Genomic DNA, 22517 nt, shown 5'->3' on the forward strand with positions numbered 1-22517 from the left:
TGAAAGCCGGCAAGGCAGCAGGTTTGGATGGTATTGCAGTGGAATTTATTAAAAAAGGGGGTCGCTGTATTGTTGACTGGTTGGTAAGGTTATTTAATGTATGTATGATTCATGGTGAGGTGCCTGAGGATTGGCAGAATTCGTGCATAGTGCCATTGTACAAAGGCAAAGGGGATAAGAGTGCTCAAATTACAAAGGTATAAGTTTGTTGAGTATTCCTGGTAAATTAATGGGAGGGTATTGATTGAGAGGGTGAAGGCATGTACAGAGCATCAGATTGGGGAAGAGCAGTGTAGTTTCAGAAGTGGTAGAGGATGTGTAGATCAGGTGTTTGCTTTGAAGAATGTATGTGAGAAATACTTAGAAAAGCAAATGGATTTGTATATAGCATTTATGGATCTGGAGAAGGCATACGATAGAGTTGATAGAGATGCTCTGTGGAAGGTACTAAGAATATATGGTGTGGGAGGCAAGTTGTTAGAAGCAGTGAAAAGTTTTTATCGAGGATGTAAGGCATGTGTACATGTAGGAAAAGAGGAAGGTGATTGGTTCCCAGTGAATGTAGGTTTGCGGAAGGGGTGTGTGATGTCTCCATGGTTGTTTAATTTGTTTATGGATGGGGTTGTTAGGGAGGTGAATGCAAGAGTTTTGGAAAGAAGGGCAAGTATGAAGTCTGCTGGGGATGAGAGAGCTTGGGAAGTGAGTCAGTTGTTGTTCGCTGATAATACAGCGCTGGTGACTGATTCATGTGAGAAACTGCAGAAGCTGGTGACTGAGTTTGGTAAAGTGTGTGAAAGAAGAAAGTTAAGAGTGAATGTGAATAAGAGCAAGGTTATTAGGTACAGTAGGGTTGAGGGTCAAGTCAATTGGGAGGTAAGTTTGAATGGAGAAAAACTGGAGGAAGTAAAGTGTTTTAGATATCTGGGAGTGGATTTGGCAGTGGATGGAACCATGGAAGCAGAAGTTAATCATAGGGTGGGGAGGGGGCAAAAATCCTGGGAGCCTTGAGGAATGTGTGGAAGTCAAGAACATTATCTCTGAAAGCAAAAATGGGTATGTTTTTAGGAATAGTGGTTCCAACAATGTTGTATGGTTGCGAGGCGTGGGCTATGGATAGAGTTGTGCGCAGGAGGATGGATGTGCTGGAAATGATATGTTTGAGGACAATGTGTGGTGTGAGGTGGTTTGATCGAGTAAGTAACGTAAGGGTCAGAGAGATGTGTGGAAATAAAAAGAGCGTGGTTGAGAGAGCAGAAGAGGGGTGTTTTGAAATGGTTTGGGCACATGGAGAGAACGAGTGTGGAAAGATTGACCAAGAGGATAAATGTGTCGGAGGTGGAGGGAACAAGAAGTGGGAGACCAAATTGGAGGTGGAAAGATGGAGTGAAAAAGATTTTGTGTGATCGGGGCCTGAACATGCAGGAGGGTGAAAGGAGGGCAAGGAATAGAGTGAATTGGATCGATGTGGTATACCGGGGTTGACGTGCTGTCAGTGGGTTGAACCATGGAAAGCTGTGTAGGTATGTATATTTGCGTGTGTGGATGTATGTATATACATGTGTATGGGGGTGGGTTGGGCCATTTCTTTCGTCTGTTTCCTTGCGCTACCTCGCAAACGCGGGAGACAGCAACAAAGCAAGAAAAAAAAATATATATATATATATATATATATATATATATATATATATATATATATATATATATATATATATATATATCCCCCTGGGGATAGGGGATTAAGAATACTTCCCATGTATTCCCTGCGTGTCGCAGAAGGCGACTAAAAGGGGAGGGAGCGGGGGGCTGGAAATCCTCCCCTCTCGTTTTTTTTTTTTTTTTTTTTTTTTTTAATTTTTTTTTTTATTTTCCAAAAAGAAGGAACAGAGAATTGGGCCAGGTGAGGGTATTCCCTCAAAGGCCCAGTCCTCTGTTCTTAATGCTACCTCGCTAACGCGGGAAATGGCGAATAGTTTAAAAGAAAAATAAAAATATATATATATATATATATATATATATATATATATATATATATATATATATATATATATATATATATATATATATGGGTATATGAGTGGATGGGCCATTCTTCGTCTGTTTCCTGGCACCACCTCACTGATGCAGGAAATGGCGATCAAGTATAAACAAATAATAATAATAATAATAATAATAATAATAATAATAACAATAATAATTTTTCTATTTATTTTGCTTTGTCGCTGTCTCCCGTGTTAGCGAGGTAGCGCAAGGAAACGGATGAAACAATAGCCCAACCCACCCACATACACATGTATATACACACACGTCCACATACGTGCATATACATACCTATACATCTCAACGTATACATATATATATATATATATATATATATATATATATATACACACAGACATATACATATATACACATGTACACAACTCATAGTCTGCCTTCATTCATTCCCATCACCATCCCACCAAACATGAAATAACAAATCCCTCCCCCCTCATATGCACGAGGTAGTGCTAGGAAAAGACAACAAAGGCCACATTCATTCACACTCAGTCTCTAGCTGTCATGTAATAATGCACTGAAACCACAGCTCCCTTTCCACATCAGGCCCCACAGAACTTTCCATGGTTTACCCCAGACGCTTAACATGCCCTGGTTCAATCCATTGACAGCACGTCAACCCCGGTATATCACACAGTTCCAATTCACTCTATTCCTTGCCTGCCTTTCACCCTCCTGCATCTTCAGGCCCCGATCACTCAAAATCTTTTTCACTCCTCTTTCTACCTCCAATTTGGTCTCCCTCTTCTCCTCATTCCCTCCACCTCTGACACATATATCCTCTTAGTCAATTTTTCCTCACTCATTCTCTCCATGTGACCAAACCATTACAAAATACCCTCTTCTGCTCACACCACATATTGTCCTCAAACATCTCATTTCCAGCACATCCATCCTCCTCCACACAACTCTATCTATAGCCCACACCTCGCAACCATATAACATTGTGGGAACCATTATTCCTTCAAACATAGCCATTTTTGCTTTCCGAGATAATGTTCTCGACTTTCACACATTCTTCAATGCTCCCAGAACTTTCACCCCCTCCCCCACCCTATGATTCAATTCCGCTTCCATGGTTCCATCCGCTGCCAAATCCACTCCCAGATATCTAAAACACTTCACTTCTTCCACTTTTTCTCCATTCAAACTTACCTCCCAATTGACTAGTCCCTCAACCCTACTGTACCTAATAACCTTGCTCTTATTCACATTTACTCTCAGCTTTCTTCTTTCACACACTTTACCAAACTCAGTCACCAGCTTCTGCAGTTTCTCACATGAATCAGCCACCAGCGCTGTATTATCAGTGAACAACAACTGACTCACTTCCCAAGCTCTTTCATCCACAACAGACTGCATACTTGCCCCTCTTTCCAAAACTCTTGCATAATAATAATAATAATGTAGCTTAAAAGAATAAGAGAGGAATCATATGAGTAAGAAGTGAAACCATATCAATCATGGCTGACAAATTGCATGCAAAACTGGATGAAGTTTGTAAGAAATAAAGAGGTCTTAATTTCTTCCCTTTTTCATTCTGAGTATAATGGGAATGAACACTTGCATAAATAATTGTTACATCAGGTTACTCAAATCTGAAAATCATCATCCACGATAAATAATAATGGGATCCATATATGTTTTCTATAATACTAAAGAGATAAGAGATAGTAGGTGTTCCTTCTTTTAAGAGACGGCACCACAAGCATTTATCTACATCTGTCAAAGACAGCAAGATGAGGTCACTCAGTAGGTGCAAGTCTGGATCATATCTACTTGACTTTCCCAATAAAATGACTGAGGAGTTTGACAGTATTACTTCATCCAATAAGGTGACAAACTCTGACTTGGATAGTCCAGCTAATGCTATAGGGTGGTAATACCACTGTCAGTAATACATTTGATGAATATCAGAAAATGTTGCAGAATTTCTTCAGTGTACTTGATACGCTAATAAACTAGTCAATATGAAAGCTGAAGAGACAAGCAGATATGTAATGCGAAGGTTTTTGACAGCTTCATGGGATAATGGAAGTAAAAAAGTACCTTGTCACAAATAATGTAATAAAATTAATGTGATGATGTGATTGTTGCGCGGGGGTGCACTTGGGAACTTTTCGTGTTTCATTTTCCCCGTGGACTCGTGGGAATATCTTGATCACGCGCAAAATTGTGATCCTTTCCAATATATATATATGTATATATATATATATATATATATATATATATATATATATATATCTGAAACCGCACTGCTCTTCCCCAATCTGATGCTCTGTACATGCCTTCACCCTCTCAATCAATACCCTCCCATATAATTTACCAGGAATACTCAACAAACTTATACCTCTGTAATTTGAGCACTCACTCTTATCCCCTTTGCCTTTGTACAATGGCACTATGCACGCATTCCGCCAATCCTCAGGCACCTCACCATGAGTCATACATACATTAAATAACCTTACCAACCAGTCAACAATACAGTCACCCCCTTTTTTAATAAATTCCACTGCAATACCATCCAAACCTGCTGCCTTGCCGGCTTTCATCTTCCGCAAAGCTTTTACTACCTCTTCTCTGTTTACCAAATCATTTTCCCTAACCCTCTCACTTTGCACACCACCTCGACCCAAACACCCTATATCTGCCACTCTGTCATCAGACACATTCAACAAACCTTCAAAATACTCATTCCATCTCCTTCTCACATCACCGCTACTTGTTATCACCTCCCCATTTACGCCCTTCACTGAAGTTCCCATTTGCTCCCTTGTCTTACGCACCCTATTTACCTCCTTCCAGAACATCTTTTTATTCTCCCTAAAATTTACTGATACTCTCTCACCCCAACTCTCATTTGCCCTTTTTTTCACCTCTTGCACCTTTCTCTTGACCTCCTGTCTCTTTCTTTTATACTTCTCCCACTCAATTGCATTTTTTCCCTGCAAAAATCGTCCAAATGCCTCTCTCTTCTCTTTCACTAATACTCTTACTTCTTCATCCCACCACTCACTACCCTTTCTAAACAGCCCACCTCCCACTCTTCTCATGCCACAAGCATCTTTTGCGCAATCCATCACTGATTCCCTAAATACATCCCATTCCTCCCCCACTCCCCTTACTTCCATTGTTCTCACCTTTTTCCATTCTGTACACAGTCTCTCCTGGTACTTCCCCACACAGGTCTCCTTCCCAAGCTCACTTACTCTCACCACCTTCTTCACCCCAACATTCACTCCTCTTTTCTGAAAACCCATACTAATCTTCACCTTAGCCTCCACAAGATAATGATCAGACATCCCTCCAGTAGCACCTCTCAGCACATTAACATCCAAAAGTCTCTCTTTCGCACGCCTGTCAATTAACACGTAGAGGATGTGTGGATCAGGTGTTTGCTTTGAAGAATGTATGTGAGAAATACTTAGAAAAGCAAATGGATTTGTATGTAGCATTTATGGATCTGGAGAAGGCATATGATAGAGTTGATAGAGATGCTCTGTGGAAGGTATTAAGAATATATGGTGTGGGAGGCAAGTTGTTAGAAGCAGTGAAAAGTTTTTATCGAGGATGTAAGGCATGTGTACGTGTAGGAAGAGAGGAAAGTGATTGGTTCTTAGTGAATGTAGGTTTGCGGCAGGGATGTGTGATGTCTCCATGGTTGTTTAATTTGTTTATGGATGGGGTTGTAAGGGAGGTAAATGCAAGAGTCCTGGAAAGAGGGGCAAATATGAAGTCTGTTGGGGATGAGAGAGCTTGGGAAGTGAGTCAGTTGTTCGCTGATGATACAGCGCTGGTGGCTGATTCATGTGAGAAACTGCAGAAGCTGGTGACTGAGTTTGGTAAAGTGTGTGGAAGAAGAAAGTTGAGAGTAAATGTGAATAAGAGCAAGGTTATTAGGTACAGTAGGGGTGAGGGTCAAGTCAATTGGGAGGTGAGTTTGAATGGAGAAAAACTGGAGGAAGTGAAGTGTTTTAGATATCTGGGAGTGGATCTGGCAGCGGATGGAACCATGGAAGCGGAAGTGGATCATAGGGTGGGGGAGGGGGCGAAAATTTTGGGAGCCTTGAAAAATGTGTGGAAGTCGAGAACATTATCTCGGAAAGCAAAAATGGGTATGTTTGAGGGAATAGTGGTTCCAACAATGTTGTATGGTTGCGAGGCGTGGGCTATGGATAGAGATGTGCGCAGGAGGATGGATGTGCTGGAAATGAGATGTTTGAGGACAATGTGTGGTGTGAGGTGGTTTGATCGAGTAAGTAACGTAAGGGTAAGAGAGATGTGTGGAAATAAAAAGAGCGTGGTTGAGAGAGCAGAAGAGGGTGTTTTGAAATGGTTTGGGCACATGGAGAGAATGAGTGAGGAGAGATTGACCAAGAGGATATATGTGTCGGAGGTGGAGGGAACGAGGAGAAGAGGGAGACCAAATTGGAGGTGGAAAGATGGAGTGAAAAAGATTTTGTGTGATCGGGGCCTGAACATGCAGGAGGGTGAAAGGAGGGCAAGAAATAGAGTGAATTGGAGTCATGTGGTATACAGGGGTTGACGTGCTGTCAGTGGATTGAAGCAAGGCATGTGAAGCGTCTGGGGTAAACCATGGAAAGCTGTGTAGGTATGTATATTTGCGTGTGTGGACGTGTGTATGTATATGTGTATGGGGGGGGGAGGTTGGGCCATTTCTTTCGTCTGTTTCCTTGCGCTACCTCGCAAACGCGGGAGACAGCGACAAAGTATAAAAAAAAAAAAAAAAAAAAATATATATATATATATATATATATATATATATATATATATCTGTTTCCCATTTTAGAAAGTTAATACAAGGAGGGGAGGATTTCTGGCCCCCCGCTCCCGTCCCCTCTAGTCGCTTTCTACGACACGCGAGGGTATTGATTGAGAGGGTGAAGGCATGTACAGAGCATCAGATTGGGGAAGAGCAGTGTGGTTTCAGAAGTGGTAGAGGATGTGTGGATCAGGTGTTTGCTTTGAAGAATGTATGTGAGAAATAGTTAGAAAAGCAAATGGATTTGTATGTAGCATTTATGGATCTGGAGAAGGCATATGATAAGAGTTGATAGAGATGCTCTGTGGAAGGTATTAAGAATATATGGTGTGGGAGGAAAGTTGTTAGAAGCAGTGAAAAGTTTTTATCGAGGATGTAAGGCATGTGTACGTGTAGGAAGAGAGGAAAGTGATTGGTTCTCAGTGAATGTAGGTTTGCGGCAGGGGTGTGTGATGTCTCCATGGTTGTTTAATTTGTTTATGGATGGGGTTGTTAGGGAGGTAAATGCAAGAGTTTTGGAAAGAGGGGCAAGTATGAAGTCTGTTGGGGATGAGAGAGCTTGGGAAGTAAGTCAGTTGTTGTTCGCTGATGATACAGCGCTGGTGGCTGATTCATGTGAGAAACTGCAGAAGCTGGTGACTGAGTTTGGAAAAGTGTGTGGAAGAAGAAAGTTAAGAGTAAATGTGAATAAGAGCAAGGTTATTAGGTACAGTAGGGTTGAGGGTCAAGTCAATTGGGAGGTGAGTTTGAATGGAGAAAAACTGGAGGAAGTGAAGTGTTTTAGATATCTGGGAGTGGATCTGGCAGCGGATGGAACCATGGAAGCGGAAGTGGATCATAGGGTGGGGGAGGGGGCGAAAATCCTGGGGGCCTTGAAGAATGTGTGGAAGTCGAGAACATTATCTCGGAAAGCAAAAATGGGTATGTTTGAAGGAATAGTGGTTCCAACAATGTTGTATGGTTGCGAGGCGTGAGCTATGGATAGAGTTGTGTGCAGGAGGATGGATGTGCTGGAAATGAGATGTTTGAGGACAATGTGTGGTGTGAGGTGGTTTGATCGAGTGAGTAACGTAAGGGTAAGAGAGATGTGTGGAAATAAAAAGAGCGTGGTTGAGAGAGCAGAAGAGGGTGTTTTGAAGTGGTTTGGGCACATGGAGAGGATGAGTGAGGAAAGATTGACCAAGAGGATATATGTGTCGGAGGTGGAGGGAACAAGGAGAAGAGGGAGACCAAATTGGAGGTGGAAAGATGGAGTGAAAAAGATTTTGTGTGATCGGGGCCTGAACATGCAGGAGGGTGAAAGGAGGGCAAGGAATAGAGTGAATTGGAGCGATGTGGTATACCGGGGTTGACGTGCTGTCAGTGGATTGAAGCAGGGCATGTGAAGCGTCTGGGGTAAACCATGGAAAGCTGTGTAGGTATGTATATTTGCGTGTGTGGACGTATGTATATACATGTGTATGGGGGGGGGTTGGGCCATTTCTTTCGTCTGTTTCCTTGCGCTACCTCGCAAACGCGGGAGACAGCGACAAAGTATAATAAAAAAAATAAAAAATAATATATATATATATATATATATATATATATATATATATATATATATATATATGTATATGTGTGTGTGTGTGTGTGTGTGTGTGTGTGTGAAAGAAGAAAGTTAAGAGTAAATGTGAATAAGAGCAAGGTTATTAGGTACAGTAGGGTTGAGGGTCAAGTCAATTGGGAGGTAAGTTTGAATGGAGAAAAACTGGAGGAAGTAAAGTGTTTTAGATATCTTGGAGTGGATCTGGCAGTGGATGGAACCATGGAAGCGGAAGTGGATCATAGGGTGGGGGAGGGGGCGAAAATTCTGGGAGCCTTGAAGAATGTGTGGAAGTCGAGAACATTATCTCGGAAAGCAAAAATGGGTATGTTTGAAGGAATAGTGGTTCCAACAATGTTGTATGGTTGCGAGGCGTGGGCTATGGATAGAGTTGTGCGCAGGAGGATGGATGTGCTGGAAATGAGATGTTTGAGGACAATGTGTGGTGTGAGGTGCTTTGATCGAGTAAGTAACGTAAGGGTAAGAGAGATGTGTGGAAATAAAAAGAGCGTGGTTGAGAGAGCAGAAGAGGGGTGTTTTGAAATGGTTTGGGCACATGGAGAGAATGAGTGAGGAAAGATTGAGCAAGAGGATATATGTGTCGGAGGTGGAGGGAACGAGGAGAAGTGGGAGACCAAATTGGAGGTGGAAAGATGGAGTGAAAAAGATTTTGTGTGATCGGGGCCTGAACATGCAGGAGGGTGAAAGGAGGGCAAGGAATAGAGTGAATTGGATCGATGTGGTATACCGGGGTTGACGTGCTGTCAGTGGGTTGAATCAGGGCATGTGAAGCGTCTGGGGTAAACCATGGAAAGCTGCGTAGGTATGTATATTTGCGTGTGTGGACGTATGTATATACATGTGTATGTGGGTGGGTTGGGCCATTTCTTTCGTCTGTTTCCTTGCGCTACCTCGCAAACTCGGGAGACAGCGAAAAAAAAAAAAAAAAAAAAAAAAAAATTAATGCACTGCTTCAAGAAATTGCCATCTTTTTCATTTTTATTCTTAATGTCTTTCTAAAATACAAAATTCATAAAAGTAAATTATTTTTGCAGTCATTTTTGTATTTGCTAGGATAACTTAGTTCACAGTAACTTCACAAAGTAATATTTCCAAAATACTAAGATTTCATATACAATATTTTGTGTTGTTTTCTCTGCATGTACAAATTCAACACTGATTTTCATAAATAATTGATTTCTTTGCTTCAAAAAACTTGGAGGAGGAGAAAAGCTGGAGCAGAAGGAGAAAGAGGGATACAGATATATGGAACAAGATGTTACAGAGCAATATAGCACTGAGAGAATGGAAAAGCTTGGATACAGACAAAGCAATGAGCAAGATGGTGAAGAACATATAAAAATTTGTTTTGGAGCAGATCTAGAAAGTGTGTATGGAAGCATGGGAAAGTAGTAACAAGCATGATAACTAAGTTAGAAGTATTAAATGTTCCAAAGTATACTTGGAAGTGTTGAAAAGATAAGTATGAAAATTTTTTCCATTATCAACTACTGTTTCCTGCATCAGTAAGGTAATGCCAAGAACAGACACACAAATGGCCTCATTTTCCCATGTTCCCTCTCATGGTGTTACATACACTGAAACAAAACCAGGTCTTATTAACTGCCAAGGCCCTCAAATCATTCCATGCCTTCTGAATACTTTATATACTATGGTTTGAGAATTATAAAAAATAAATCTCCTTTGGGAGAATGATTTGGTAAATAGAGAAGAGGTAGTAAAAGCTTTGTGGAAGATGAAAGCCGGCAAGGCTGCGGGTTTGGATGGTATTGCAGTGGAATTTATCAAAAAAAAGGGGGTGAATGTGTTGTTGACTGGTTGGTAAGATTATTTAATGTATGTATGACTCATAGTCAGGTGCCTGAGGATTGGCGGAATGCTTGCATAGTGCCATTGTACTAAGGCAAAGGGGATAAAGGTGAGTGCTCAAATTACAGAGGTTTAAGTTTGTTGAGTATTCCTGGGAAATTATATGGGAGGGTATTGATTGAGAGGGTAAAGGTGCGTACAGAGCATCAGATTGGGGAAGAGCAGTGTGGTTTCAGAAGTGGTAGAGGATGTGTGGATCAGGTGTTTGCTTTGAAGAATTTATGTGAGAAATACTTAGAAAAGCAAATGGATTTGTATGTAGCATTTATGGATCTGGAGAAGGCATATGATAGAGTAAATAGAGATGCTCTGTGGAAGGCATTAAGAATATATGGTTTGGGAGGCAAGTTAGAAGCAGTGAAAAGTTTTTATTGAGGACGTAAGGCATGTGTAAGAGTAGGAAGAGAGGAAAGCGACTGGTTCTCAGTGAATGTCAGTTTGCGGCAAGGGTGCATGATGTCTCCATAGTTGTTTAATTTGTTTATGGATGGGGTGATAGGGAGGTGAATGCAAGAGTTTAGGAGAGAGAGGGGCAAGTATGCAGTCTGTTGCGGATAAGAGAGCTTAGGAAGTGAGTCAGCTGTTCTTCGCTGATAATACAGTGCTGGTGGCTGATTCGGGTGAGAAACTGCAGAAGCTGGTGACTGAGTTTGGTAAAGTGAGTGAAAGAAGAAAACTGAGAGTAAATATGAATAAGAGCAAGGTTATTAGGTACAGCAGGGTTGAGGGAAAAGTCAATTGGGAGGTAAGTTTGAATGGAGAAAAACTGAAGGAAGTGAAGTGTTTTAGATATCTGTGAGTGCATTTGGCAGCAGATGGAACCATGGAAGCTAAAGTGAATCATAGGGTGGGGGAGGGGTTGAAGGTTCTGGGAGCATTGAAAAATGTGTGGAAGGCAAGAACATTATCTCGGAAAGCAAAAATGGGTATGTTTGAAGGAATAGTGGTTCCAACAATGTTATATGGTTCCGAGGCATGGGCTATAGATAGAGTTGTGCGCAGGAGGGTGGTTGTGCTGGAAATGAGATGTTTCAGGACAATATGTGATGTGAGGTGGTTTGATCGAGTAAGTAATGGAAGGGTAAGAGAGATGCGTGTTAATGAAAAGAGTGTGGTTGAGAGAGCAGAAGAGGGTGTTTTGAAATGGTTTGGTCACATGGAGAGAATGAGTGAGGAAAGATTGACCAAGAGGATATATGTGTCAGAGGTGGAGGGAACGAGAAGTGGGAGACCAAACTGGAGGTGGAAAGATGGAGTGAAAAAGATTTTGAGTGATCGGGGCCTGAACATGCAGGAGGACGAAAGGCATGCAAGGAATAGAGTGAATTGGAACGATGTGGTATACTGGGGTCGACGTGCTGTCAATGGATTGAACCAGGGCATGTGAAGCGTCTGGGGTAAATCATGGAAAGTTTCGTGGGGCCTGGATGTGGAAAGGGAGCTGTGGTTTTGGTGCATTATACATGACAGCTAGAGACTGAGTGTGAACAAATGTGGCCTTAGTTGTCTTTTCCTAGTGCTACCTCGCACAGGAGGGGGGAGGGGGTTGTCATTTCATGTGTGGCATGGTGGCGAAGGGAATGAACAAGGGCAGACAGTATGAATTATGTACATGTGTATATATGTATATGTCTGTGTGTATTTTTATATTATATTTATCATACTTTGTCGCTGTCTCCCGCGTTTGCGAGGTAGCGCAAGGAAACAGACGAAAGAAATGGCCCAACCCCCCCCATACACATGTATATACATACGTCCACACACGCAAATATACATACCTACACAGCTTTCCATGGTTTACCCCAGACGCTTCACATGCCTTGATTCAATCCACTGACAGCATGTCAACCCCGGTATACCACATCGCTCCAATTCACTCTATTCCTTGCCCTCCTTTCACCCTCCTGCATGTTCAGGCCCCGATCACACAAAATCTTTTTCACTCCATCTTTCCACCTCCAATTTGGTCTCCCTCTTCTCCTCGTTCCCTCCACCTCCGACACATATATCCTCTTGGTCAATCTTTCCTCACTCATTCTCTCCATGTGCCCAAACCACTTCAAAACACCCTCTTCTGCTCTCTCAACCACGCTCTTTTTATTTCCACACATCTCTCTTACCCTTACGTTACTCACTCGATCAAACCACCTCACACCACACATTGTCCTCAAACATCTCATTTCCAGCACATCCATCCTCCTGCGCACAACTCTATCCATAGCCCACGCCTCACAACAATACAACATTGTTGGAACCACTATTCCTTCAAACATACCCATTTTTGCTTTCCGAGATAATGTTCTCGACTTCCACACATTCTTCAAGGCCCCCAGAATTTTCGCCCCCTCCCCCACCCAATGATCCACTTCCGCTTCCATGGTTCCATCCACTGCCAGATCCACTCCCAGATATCTAAAACACTTCACTTCCTCCAGTTTTTCTCCATTCAAACTCACCTGGTCCCAATTGACTTGACCCTCAACCCTACTGTACCTAATAACCTTGCTCTTATTCACATTTACTCTTAACTTTCTTCTTCCACACACTTTACCAAACTCAGTCACCAGCTTCTGCAGTTTCTCACATGAATCAGCCACCAGCGCTGTATCATCAGCGAACAACAACTGACTCACTTCCCAAGCTCTCTGTGTGTATATATATATATGTATACGTTGAGATGTATAGGTATGTATATTTGCATGTGTGGACGTGTATGTATATATATGTGTATGTGGGTGGGTTGGGCCATTCTTTTGCCTGTTTCCTTGCACTACCTCGTTAACCAGGAGACAGCAACAAAGTATAATAAAATATAAAATAAAAAATCTCCTTAGCATAGCTGGTAAGACAACTACATTAAAAGGATTAGTGAACCTCTTGTTGATAAGGAAAAAGGTAGATTTAGGAATAGAAAAGGGGGGCAGATGTGATTTCTGCAACTTAAAAAATAGTGGAGGAAGTTTTAGAGAAAGAAAAAAAACGGTGTATGTAGTATATATGGATTCAGAAAAGGGACATGAAAAAGTAAATATGAAGATCTTAGGGAAGTTTTGCCTCCATACAGATGCATAGAAGACTTCTGGAAGCTCTTAAAGTTTTCATATGGGAAGCAATGCATGTGTTAGAGTAGGTGATTCTATGAACTGAGTCATAAAGAAATGTAGGAGTGGGTCAATCTTATGTGATGTCACCATCATATTTCAATGCCTCAATGGATGGAAAATTATGTGAGATGAGAACAAGGTGGTTTGATTGTTGTGTGATACTTAACAATGGAGAAACAAAATGGAAGCTGCCAGTACTGCAATTTGGTGATGATACAGTGTTGTAAACTACATCAAAGGAAAGGCTAGATAGAATGGTGGGTTGATTAAATAAAGTATGTCGGGAGAAGATGCTAAAACTGAATGCAACAAAAATTATTCTTAATTCTAGGGAAGGGATGTCAGATTGTAGGATCAATTTGTACAATGAAGAAAAGAAAGTTATGGACAAGTTTGCATACTTACGAGTTAAGCTCACTGAAGATGATAACAGGAAAGCTAAAGTTAAAGATGTTTCATGCATGGTAGAAAAGTTAGAGTTTACAGAAAGCTTTGGTAAAACAAAAACAAATTGTACTGTGTGCAAGAGGCGTGCATGAACAAGTACTGTGCTTGTTCCTAAACAGATGTTGGCTACGAAATTAAAGCGTAAACAGATTAGGATACATAAAAAATAAGAACAGTAGATAATCCCCAGAGCATAGATGGACTCAAGAGGATATACAGAATGAAGAAATAAAAAGTAATGTGAAGAAGGAATTACAAAGGCACACTGATGGTCTAGTTATGTAGTACATGTGGCATATGATAGGATGGTCATGAGTATATATAGAAGGAATACAGTAGAAAGTACAAGGAGAGGAAGGCCATAGAAGAGATGGACTGAAGTATTTTGTGTTTGGATGTAAAATGAATGGATAAAATGGTCTAAAGTGATGACTAAACTTAGTGCATACAGTGGGAAAGTAAGAAACACTTTTATAGGCATGGAAATCCATGTTACCTTTAACACACTGGTACACAGTGATGTGAGAGTATGTTATGACAACAGATAGACAGTATTTTCAACACTTTATATAGCTCTAAAGATAAACATTGAATGATTTTCAAAACTTCAAAGGTGATACAAATATCCATTCACAAAGAAATCTGGTGTAAACTACAATGCAAAATGCACAAGTCAAAATCCTGGAATATGTACCAGGTATAATTTCTGAGTAATAAAAATGCTACTAAAGTTACTTTCTATAAAACACCTCTGTGATAAATAACTGTGTGCAAATGTGATCAACTACCATTGGCCAACACTACTGTCTTGCAGTGTGAACAGTAACTAATAAATTCAGCCCAAGCAACTCATGTTTAATCAAATCATCATTACAGTTTATAAATGTATTATGCCTAAAAATAACTATTGTTTTACAGGAAAAGTCATCCAAACACACAATACAGGCTCAGTCACTAGCATTGGCAAAACTCATACTTTAGATCTAAAGCTACTACAGTGGTTGATTACTTGGCTACTGTTCTGTTATTCCAGATAAAATAATACAGGAAATAACGAAAGCATCTACTAAGCCATACTCAATGGAAAAGCAAGGTGCAGATAGAAGAGAGTACTAGTTAGCAAGCCAGGTACAAGCTGTTTGAGGGAAATTTACAATTTGCACACATGCAGAAAACAATTATGGTATTAGACTGAAGACCATAGGAACTAATGTAAGAAATAAAATTATGAGAAGTAATAATATGTCAATCAAAAACCTAAGGGATATGAGAAAGCTATGAAAAGATGAAATGTGTATATGTGTGTATTTCTAAATTTTACTGCCCGTTTACTGTGGAGACCTTCAAATAGTTAAACTTTCATTTATAGAATAAATACTTTAGCAAGGTATCTGTTTTATGCTATATTATGCAAACCTATTCTTAACCTACAATTTACTGCATTATCACAAAAAAGCTACAAGAATAGTTAGTGTGACAAAAACTGCCTTTTGTCCTCCCTTGAATTTCAACCCCTTAGTGATCAAAGCCTGCAACCTCAGAATACAAAGTATCAAATGAAATACCAAAATTTGTTATTACATCTTCTGAACAGTGGATCTGGAACTACAATAGGAACAATACAGTAGAATCTTTGAAAGATTTCTGTACTATAATCCTCATGATCATTATACTTTTAATCACAAATTCATAGTCACCACTGTCACACACTCCTGAAAGCTAAGGGGTTGAAAATGTACCTAAATATGTGCAAAAGCGACAAAACTATAACATGAGCTCACGGGGTTGGAAACACAGCGGCTCCAATTCGGCACCGAACTTCCAAAAACGGAGGCCGCCAACTAGAAACATAAAGTCCATGAATTAGATCGCTATTACTAAGGATACTCCTTTTAGGTGAATGAAAACTGAAACACCATAATCATACACTACCTAAACAGCAAAATTATCAATACATATTAAAAGATTCCAAAATACTTCACTACTCAAAGGACAAGTATAGTAAACATAATCAGATATACAGATAGTTACAAAGTAAATGATACAGATGAAACAACTGCAGAATAAAATAACTTTGTGCTTCTCAACACAACAGGAAGTTCTGAAAATCTCAATTCCTAATCAAAGATCACTTATATATCAATTTCTACACATTCTGCTCCTACAATCTGCATATCACCCCGGTTGATAGAAAACATAACATAAACATACATAAATTAATATAGCTACTGTTTAACAGACATATCTACTATCTATATCTCGACTATCACCATAGGTCAACTACATGCACACTTTTATGTGCAAAACTGTAACTGCTTCAGGATTCAGAGTTTTTGTACCATATGAAGATATTTCAAATGTTTTGGAGGCCCCCAAGTCATTTAACCCACTGACTACTAATGTGCCATATACAATAAGGGAAGCCTCTGGCAGTTAACTGCAAGTGCACTGTATACAGGTTGCAATTTCAAAAACAAATTCTCAGTGCAGTATGCAATGTATTAGAAAGTCATGGAGCAACAAATGACAACTCATACAGTGTTTCCACTTCGACTATATCTTTTCTTGAATCAGCCAATCAATAAACATAAAAATGCCATGGGGGTCAGTACATAATTTTCACCCTAGCCTAGGCAGCAAAGAAAATTTACTTTGATAATGTTCAGAGATTTATATAAACAATGTATACAGATGAAAATACATCATGGGATACATGTCACTGAAAATTACAACATGATTGCAAAGTGACATGCACATAAATCATGCCATTAGGAAGGTCATATTACATGCTTGCTGGAGTTGCAGCCTGAACATTTATCAATTTGCTAAGCTGAGGTTACATCATGAGTGAATAATCACTATCGGTGAAGATGTACCACTGAGAGTAGTCTCACCAAAGAACTCCTCAATCCTGAGAACTCTACATTTCCCTTCAACTAGAAGCAGCACAGCACTAAGCGGTACAAGTATTTATAAAGGGCTGAGGTAACACCTGGACTCTTCCATAGAAATTGATATGAGAGTAATTGATAAAATATTTTTTTTTCTCATCCACATTCAATATATCCTGCATTAGCATGGTTATGCCTGGAAAAAAAAAAAAAGCCTCATTTAATCACATCCACTCTCTAGGTGTCAAGTGTAATACACCAAAATCATAGACCCTTACCCACAACTAAGCACCACAAACCTTTCTCCAGTTTCACACAGCTGCTTCATTGCCCTGCTTCAGTCCATTTACAGCAAGTCATTTACACTTCACTTGAAATCCCAATCTCTTATGCATGGCTTTCACCCTCAGCATGCTCAGGTACTAAGCTTTCAAAATCTATAATGCTCCATCCACAAATCTACGATTTGGTTTCCCCTTCCTGTTCCCTCCATTTCTGACACATTTATCATCTCTGTCAACTTCTCCTCACTTATTCTCTCATGTCCAAATCATTTTAGCACACCCTCTTCAGCTCTCTAAAAGTTTAAAGAAAGTCACAGGAAACTTATAATATCAGGATTGCTGCCAAGGATGATGTCAATTCCTGTACCCTCAGCAGAATGCTGATGATAAGAAGAATCAATGCTCTCTGTAGGGAGGAGTGTGTTTTTAGTAGAGACCTGTGAGACCACTTTAGTCATGATAGATCTCTATCCCGATTTTGAGTGATCAGGGCCTGAACATGCAGGAGGGTGAAAGGCGGGCAAGGAATAGAGTGAATTAGATCGATGTGGTATACCAGGGTCGACGTGCTGTCAATGGATTGAATCAGGGCATGTGAAGCGTCTGGGGTAAACCATGGAAAGTTGTGTGGGGCCTGGATGTGGAAAGGGAGCTGTGGTTTTGGGCATTATTGCATGACAGCTAGAGACTGCATGTGAATGAATGGGGCCTTTGTTGTCTTTTCCTAGCACTACCTCGCACATATGAGGGGGGAGGGGGATGTTATTCCGTGTGTGGCGAGGTGGCGATGGGAATGAATAAAGGCAGAGAGTGTGAATTGTGTGTATGTGTCTGTGTGTGTATATATATGTGTACATTGAGATGTATGGGTATGTATATTTGCGTGTGTGGACGTGTATGTATATACATGTGTATGGGGGTGGGTTGGGCCATTTCTTTCATCTGTTTCCTTGCGCTACCTCGCAAACGCGGGAGACAGCGACAAAGCAAAATAAATATAAATAAATAGATCTCTATGCTAGGGATGGTTTTCACTTAAATGGAATGGGAAAAGCCTGCCTTGGCAGAGTATTAGATGAGGACATCAGGCTTGTTTTTCAGGAGATAAACTACTCAGGATAGCAAATCATGGTTGAACTAACAAAGGAACTAAGAGAATGGGGGAGGGTGAGAGGGTAGCTGTTGGAGGTGGGTCGGTGCAGGAGGGAATATGAATGTGAAAGGGATCTGTGGAACAAGGTGTCCAGTTTGACCACTAAAAAGGTAGCAGAAGAGGATGGATGGGAGCTTGGTGGTAGGGATCCTTAGGGATTAGCGATAACCTCACAGGCAGAGGAATTTGCAAAAAAAAAAGGTCATACAGGGTCAGTTGGGAACAACTCAGGCAGTATAAGCAGTGGGTTAGCAAAGCTACAGGTCAACTCTCGAGTAACTTTTAGGACCAAGTCTGGTAGGGTCCAATGCGGGGAGGATCAGAATAAAGAAATAAGGAAAATGAGTTTAATATACACAAATGCCCAGAGCATTATATGAAACACAACCAACTTACATCCTATGCAGTTACCGAAAAACTGAACATTATTGCATTCTCAGAAATGTGGGTAAATTGAGAATAAACAATTGCCAAGTTAGCAATACCCAGATACAAACTATTTATGAAAGATCACTTGTACAGGGTAGGTGGTGGAGTTTCAATCTATGTTCATAACAATCTAAATCCATGTTCATAACAATCTTTGATCTATGTTCATAACAATCTAAATCCATGTTGATAACAATCTATGTGCAATTAAGATAAGCAAAGTAAACACACACACACTTACGACTCTTTATACTGACATTATCAACAAGTTCAAAAGTAAACTACATCTCGTCGTTATTTACAGACCTCCTAAGCAAAAAGGCAATGACAATAAGATGTTATACAATAAAATCAAAACTATAGTAAACAGGAAAGAGGTTATAATAGTAGGAGACTTCAATTGCCTAATATAAACTGGAACACATTATCAGTGAGAGAGAGGGAACAAGACCAACAGAACTGACTGAAGAAACTTTTCTAGATCAGGTAACTGAAAAACCAACTAGAAGAAAAACCATTCTTGATCCTGTCCTCACCAGTGACACAAACAAAATCAACTCTTGCAAAGTAGGTGATAGCTGGTCAAACAGTGATCACAGTTTGATTAGATTAGAGATAAATTTTATGAAATGAATGACAACAAATTCTTGATCATAGATTACAAGCAAGCAAATTTTGGAAACATTAAACATGAAATCTGCAGTACCAATTGAACAAAACTTCTTGATGTTCACACAGTAGAAGAATATATATATCATATTTTGCTTTGTCGCTGTCTCCTGCGTTAGCAAAGTAACGCAAGGAAACAGACGAAAGAATGGCCCAACCCACCCACATACATATGTATTTACATACACGTCCACACACGCAAATATACATACCTATACATCTCAACGTATACATATATATACACACACAAACATACATATATACACATGTACATAATTCATACTGCTGCTGTTACTCATTCTCATCGCTACCCCACCATACATGAAATAACAAACCCTTCCCCGCATGTGCACAAGGTAGTGCTAGGAAAAGACAACAAAGGCCATATTCATTCACACTCAGTCTCTAGCTGTCATGTATAATGCACTGAAACCACAGCTCCCTTTCCACATCCAGGCCCCACACAACTTTCCATGGTTTACCCCAGACGCTTCATACACCCTGGTTCAATTCAATGACAGCACGTCGACCCAGGTATACCACATCGATCCAATTCACTCTATTCCTTGCACGCCTTTCACCCTCCTGCATGTTCAGGCCCTGATTACTCAAAATCTTTTTCACTCCATCTTTCCACCTCCAATTTGGTCTTCCACTTCTCATTCCCTCCACCTCTGACACATATATCCTCTTGGTCAATCTTTCCTCACTCATTCTCTCCATGTGATCAAACCATTTCAAAACACCCTCTTCTGCTCTCTCAACCACACTCTTTTTGTTACCACACATCTCTCTTACCCTATCATTACTTACTCGATCAAACCACCTCACACCACATATTGTCCTCAAACATCTCATTTCCAGCACATCCACCCTCCTGCACACAACTCTATCTATAGCCCACACCTCGCAACCATATAACATTGTTGGAACCACTATTCCTTCAAACATATCCATTTTTGCTTTCCAAGATAATGTTCTCAACTTCCACACATTCTTCAAGGCTCCCAGAACTTTCGCCCCCTCACCCACCCTATGATTCACTTCCGCTTCCATGGTTCCATCCGCTGAAAAATCCACTCCCAGATATCTAAAACACTTCACTTCCTCCAGTTTTTCTCCATTCAAACTTACCTCCCAATTGACTTGTCCCTCAACCCTACTGTACTTAATAACCTTGCTCTTATTCACATTTACTCTAAGCTTTCTTCTTTCACCCACTTTAACAAACTCAGTCACCAACTTCTGCAGTTTCTTACATGAATCAGCCACCAGCGCTGAATCATCAGTGAACAACAACTGACTCACTTCCCAAGCTCTCTCATCCACAACAGACTGCATACTTGCCCCTCTTTCCAAAACTCTTGCATTCACCTCCCCAACAACCCCATCCATAAACAAATTAAACAACCATGGAGACATCACACACCCCTGCCACAATCCAACATTCACTGAGAACCAATCACTTTCCTCTCTTCCTACACATACACATGCCTTACATCCTCGATAACTTTTCACTGCTTCTAACAACTTGCCCCCACACCATATATTCTTAATACCTTCCACAGAGCAACTCTATCAACTCTATCATATGCCTTCTCCAGATCCATAAATGCTACATACAAATCCATTTGCTTTTCTAGCTATTTCTCACATACATTTTTCAAAGCAAACACCTGATCCACACATCCTCTACCACTTCTGAAACCACACTGCTCTTCCCAAATCTGATGCTCTGTACATGCCTTCACCATCTCAATCAATACCCTCCATATAATTTCACAGGAATACTCAACAAACTTATACATCTGTAATTTGAGCACTCACTTTTATCCCCTTTCCCTTTGTACAATGGCACTATGCAAGCATTCCTCTAATCCTCAGGCACCTAACCATGAGTCATACATGCATTAAATAACCGTACCAACCTGTCAAAAATACAGTCACCCCCTTTCTTAATAAATTCCATTGCAATACCATCCAAACCTGCTGCCTTGCCGGCTTTCATCTTCCGCAAAGCTTTTACTACCTCTTTTCTGTTTACCAAATCATTCTCCCTAACCCTCTCACTATGCACACCACCTTGACCAAAACACCCTATATCTGCCACTCTATCATCAAACACATTCAACAAACCTTCAAAATACTCACTCCATCTCCTTCTCACATCACTACTTGTTATCACCTCCCCATTAGCCCCCTTCACTGAAGTTCCCATTTGTTCCTTTGTCTTATGCACTTTATTTACCTCCTTCCAAAACATCTTTTTATTCTCCCTAAAATTTAATGATACTCTCTCACCCCAACTTTCATTTGCCCTCTTTTTCACCTCTTGCACCTTTCTCTTGACCTCCTGCCTCTTTCTTTCATACATCTCCCACTCATTTGCATTATTTCCCTGCAAAAATTGTCCAAATGCCTCTCTATTCTCTTTCACTAATAATCTTACTTCTTCATCCCACCACTCACTACCCTTTCTAGTCTGCCCACCTCCCACGCTTCTCATGCCACAAGCATCTTTTGCGCAAGCCATCACTGCTTCCCTAAATACATCCCATTCCTCCCCCACTCCCCTTTCATCCTTTGTTCTCACCTTTTTCCATTCTGTACTCACCACTCTCTTCAAAAAACACACCACTCGAGATTGAAAATTGAAATTAACATATTCCATGAATTACAAAGAGAACTTGCAATATTTCAAAACCATCATGGATGAATAGGAGAATAGGATTAATTTGCCAAACGAAGAAAACATAAGAAATTCAAATCAATGGAAACCGATGAAAATCACCAGGAATTAATGAAAGTCCAAAGAGAGTACAAGAAGGCCATAAAATGAGTAAATGCAAGGAAGAAAAAAAAATTTCTTTGAAAATTAAAAATAATCCTAAGGAACTCTTTAAACAGAAGACAAAGGAAGACAATAAAAGAAGGAATTGGACCATTATAAAACAAACACGACACACTAACTCCCAAAGACAAGGAAATGGCTACCATACTAAATATATCCTTTAACTCCATATTCACAATTGAAGAAATATCTTGAATACCACAAATAATGAAAATATGTCAATGATCTGATGAAAAAGAGTTGAAAAAGAGAGAAATAAAGAGCTCTGAAGTGCTTAAACACCTGGACAAATTAAATCCTAAGAAATCCAACAGCCCAGATAACTTAGCTCTAAGATTTTTTAAGAGGTCAGTAGACAGCTGATATAACCCATAACAAA

At 40.2% G+C, this 22517-nt stretch overlaps 1 protein-coding gene across 1 annotated transcript in view; it reads right to left on the reverse strand.

Moving 5' to 3' along the window:
- The window catches only part of LOC139749422 (BTB/POZ domain-containing protein 7), a 409317-nt gene that overhangs the window by 280139 nt on the left and 106661 nt on the right, over window positions 1-22517 (reverse strand). Inside the window, exon 3 of the mRNA XM_071663268.1 lies at window positions 15643-15702. Within this exon, the coding sequence (XP_071519369.1) occupies window positions 15643-15702 (60 nt within the window). The remainder of the gene's footprint in view (window positions 1-15642; window positions 15703-22517) is intronic.

Source organism: Panulirus ornatus, chromosome 7 (assembly GCF_036320965.1).
Source record: "Panulirus ornatus isolate Po-2019 chromosome 7, ASM3632096v1, whole genome shotgun sequence".
Taxonomy (NCBI): Eukaryota; Metazoa; Arthropoda; class Malacostraca; order Decapoda; family Palinuridae; genus Panulirus; species Panulirus ornatus.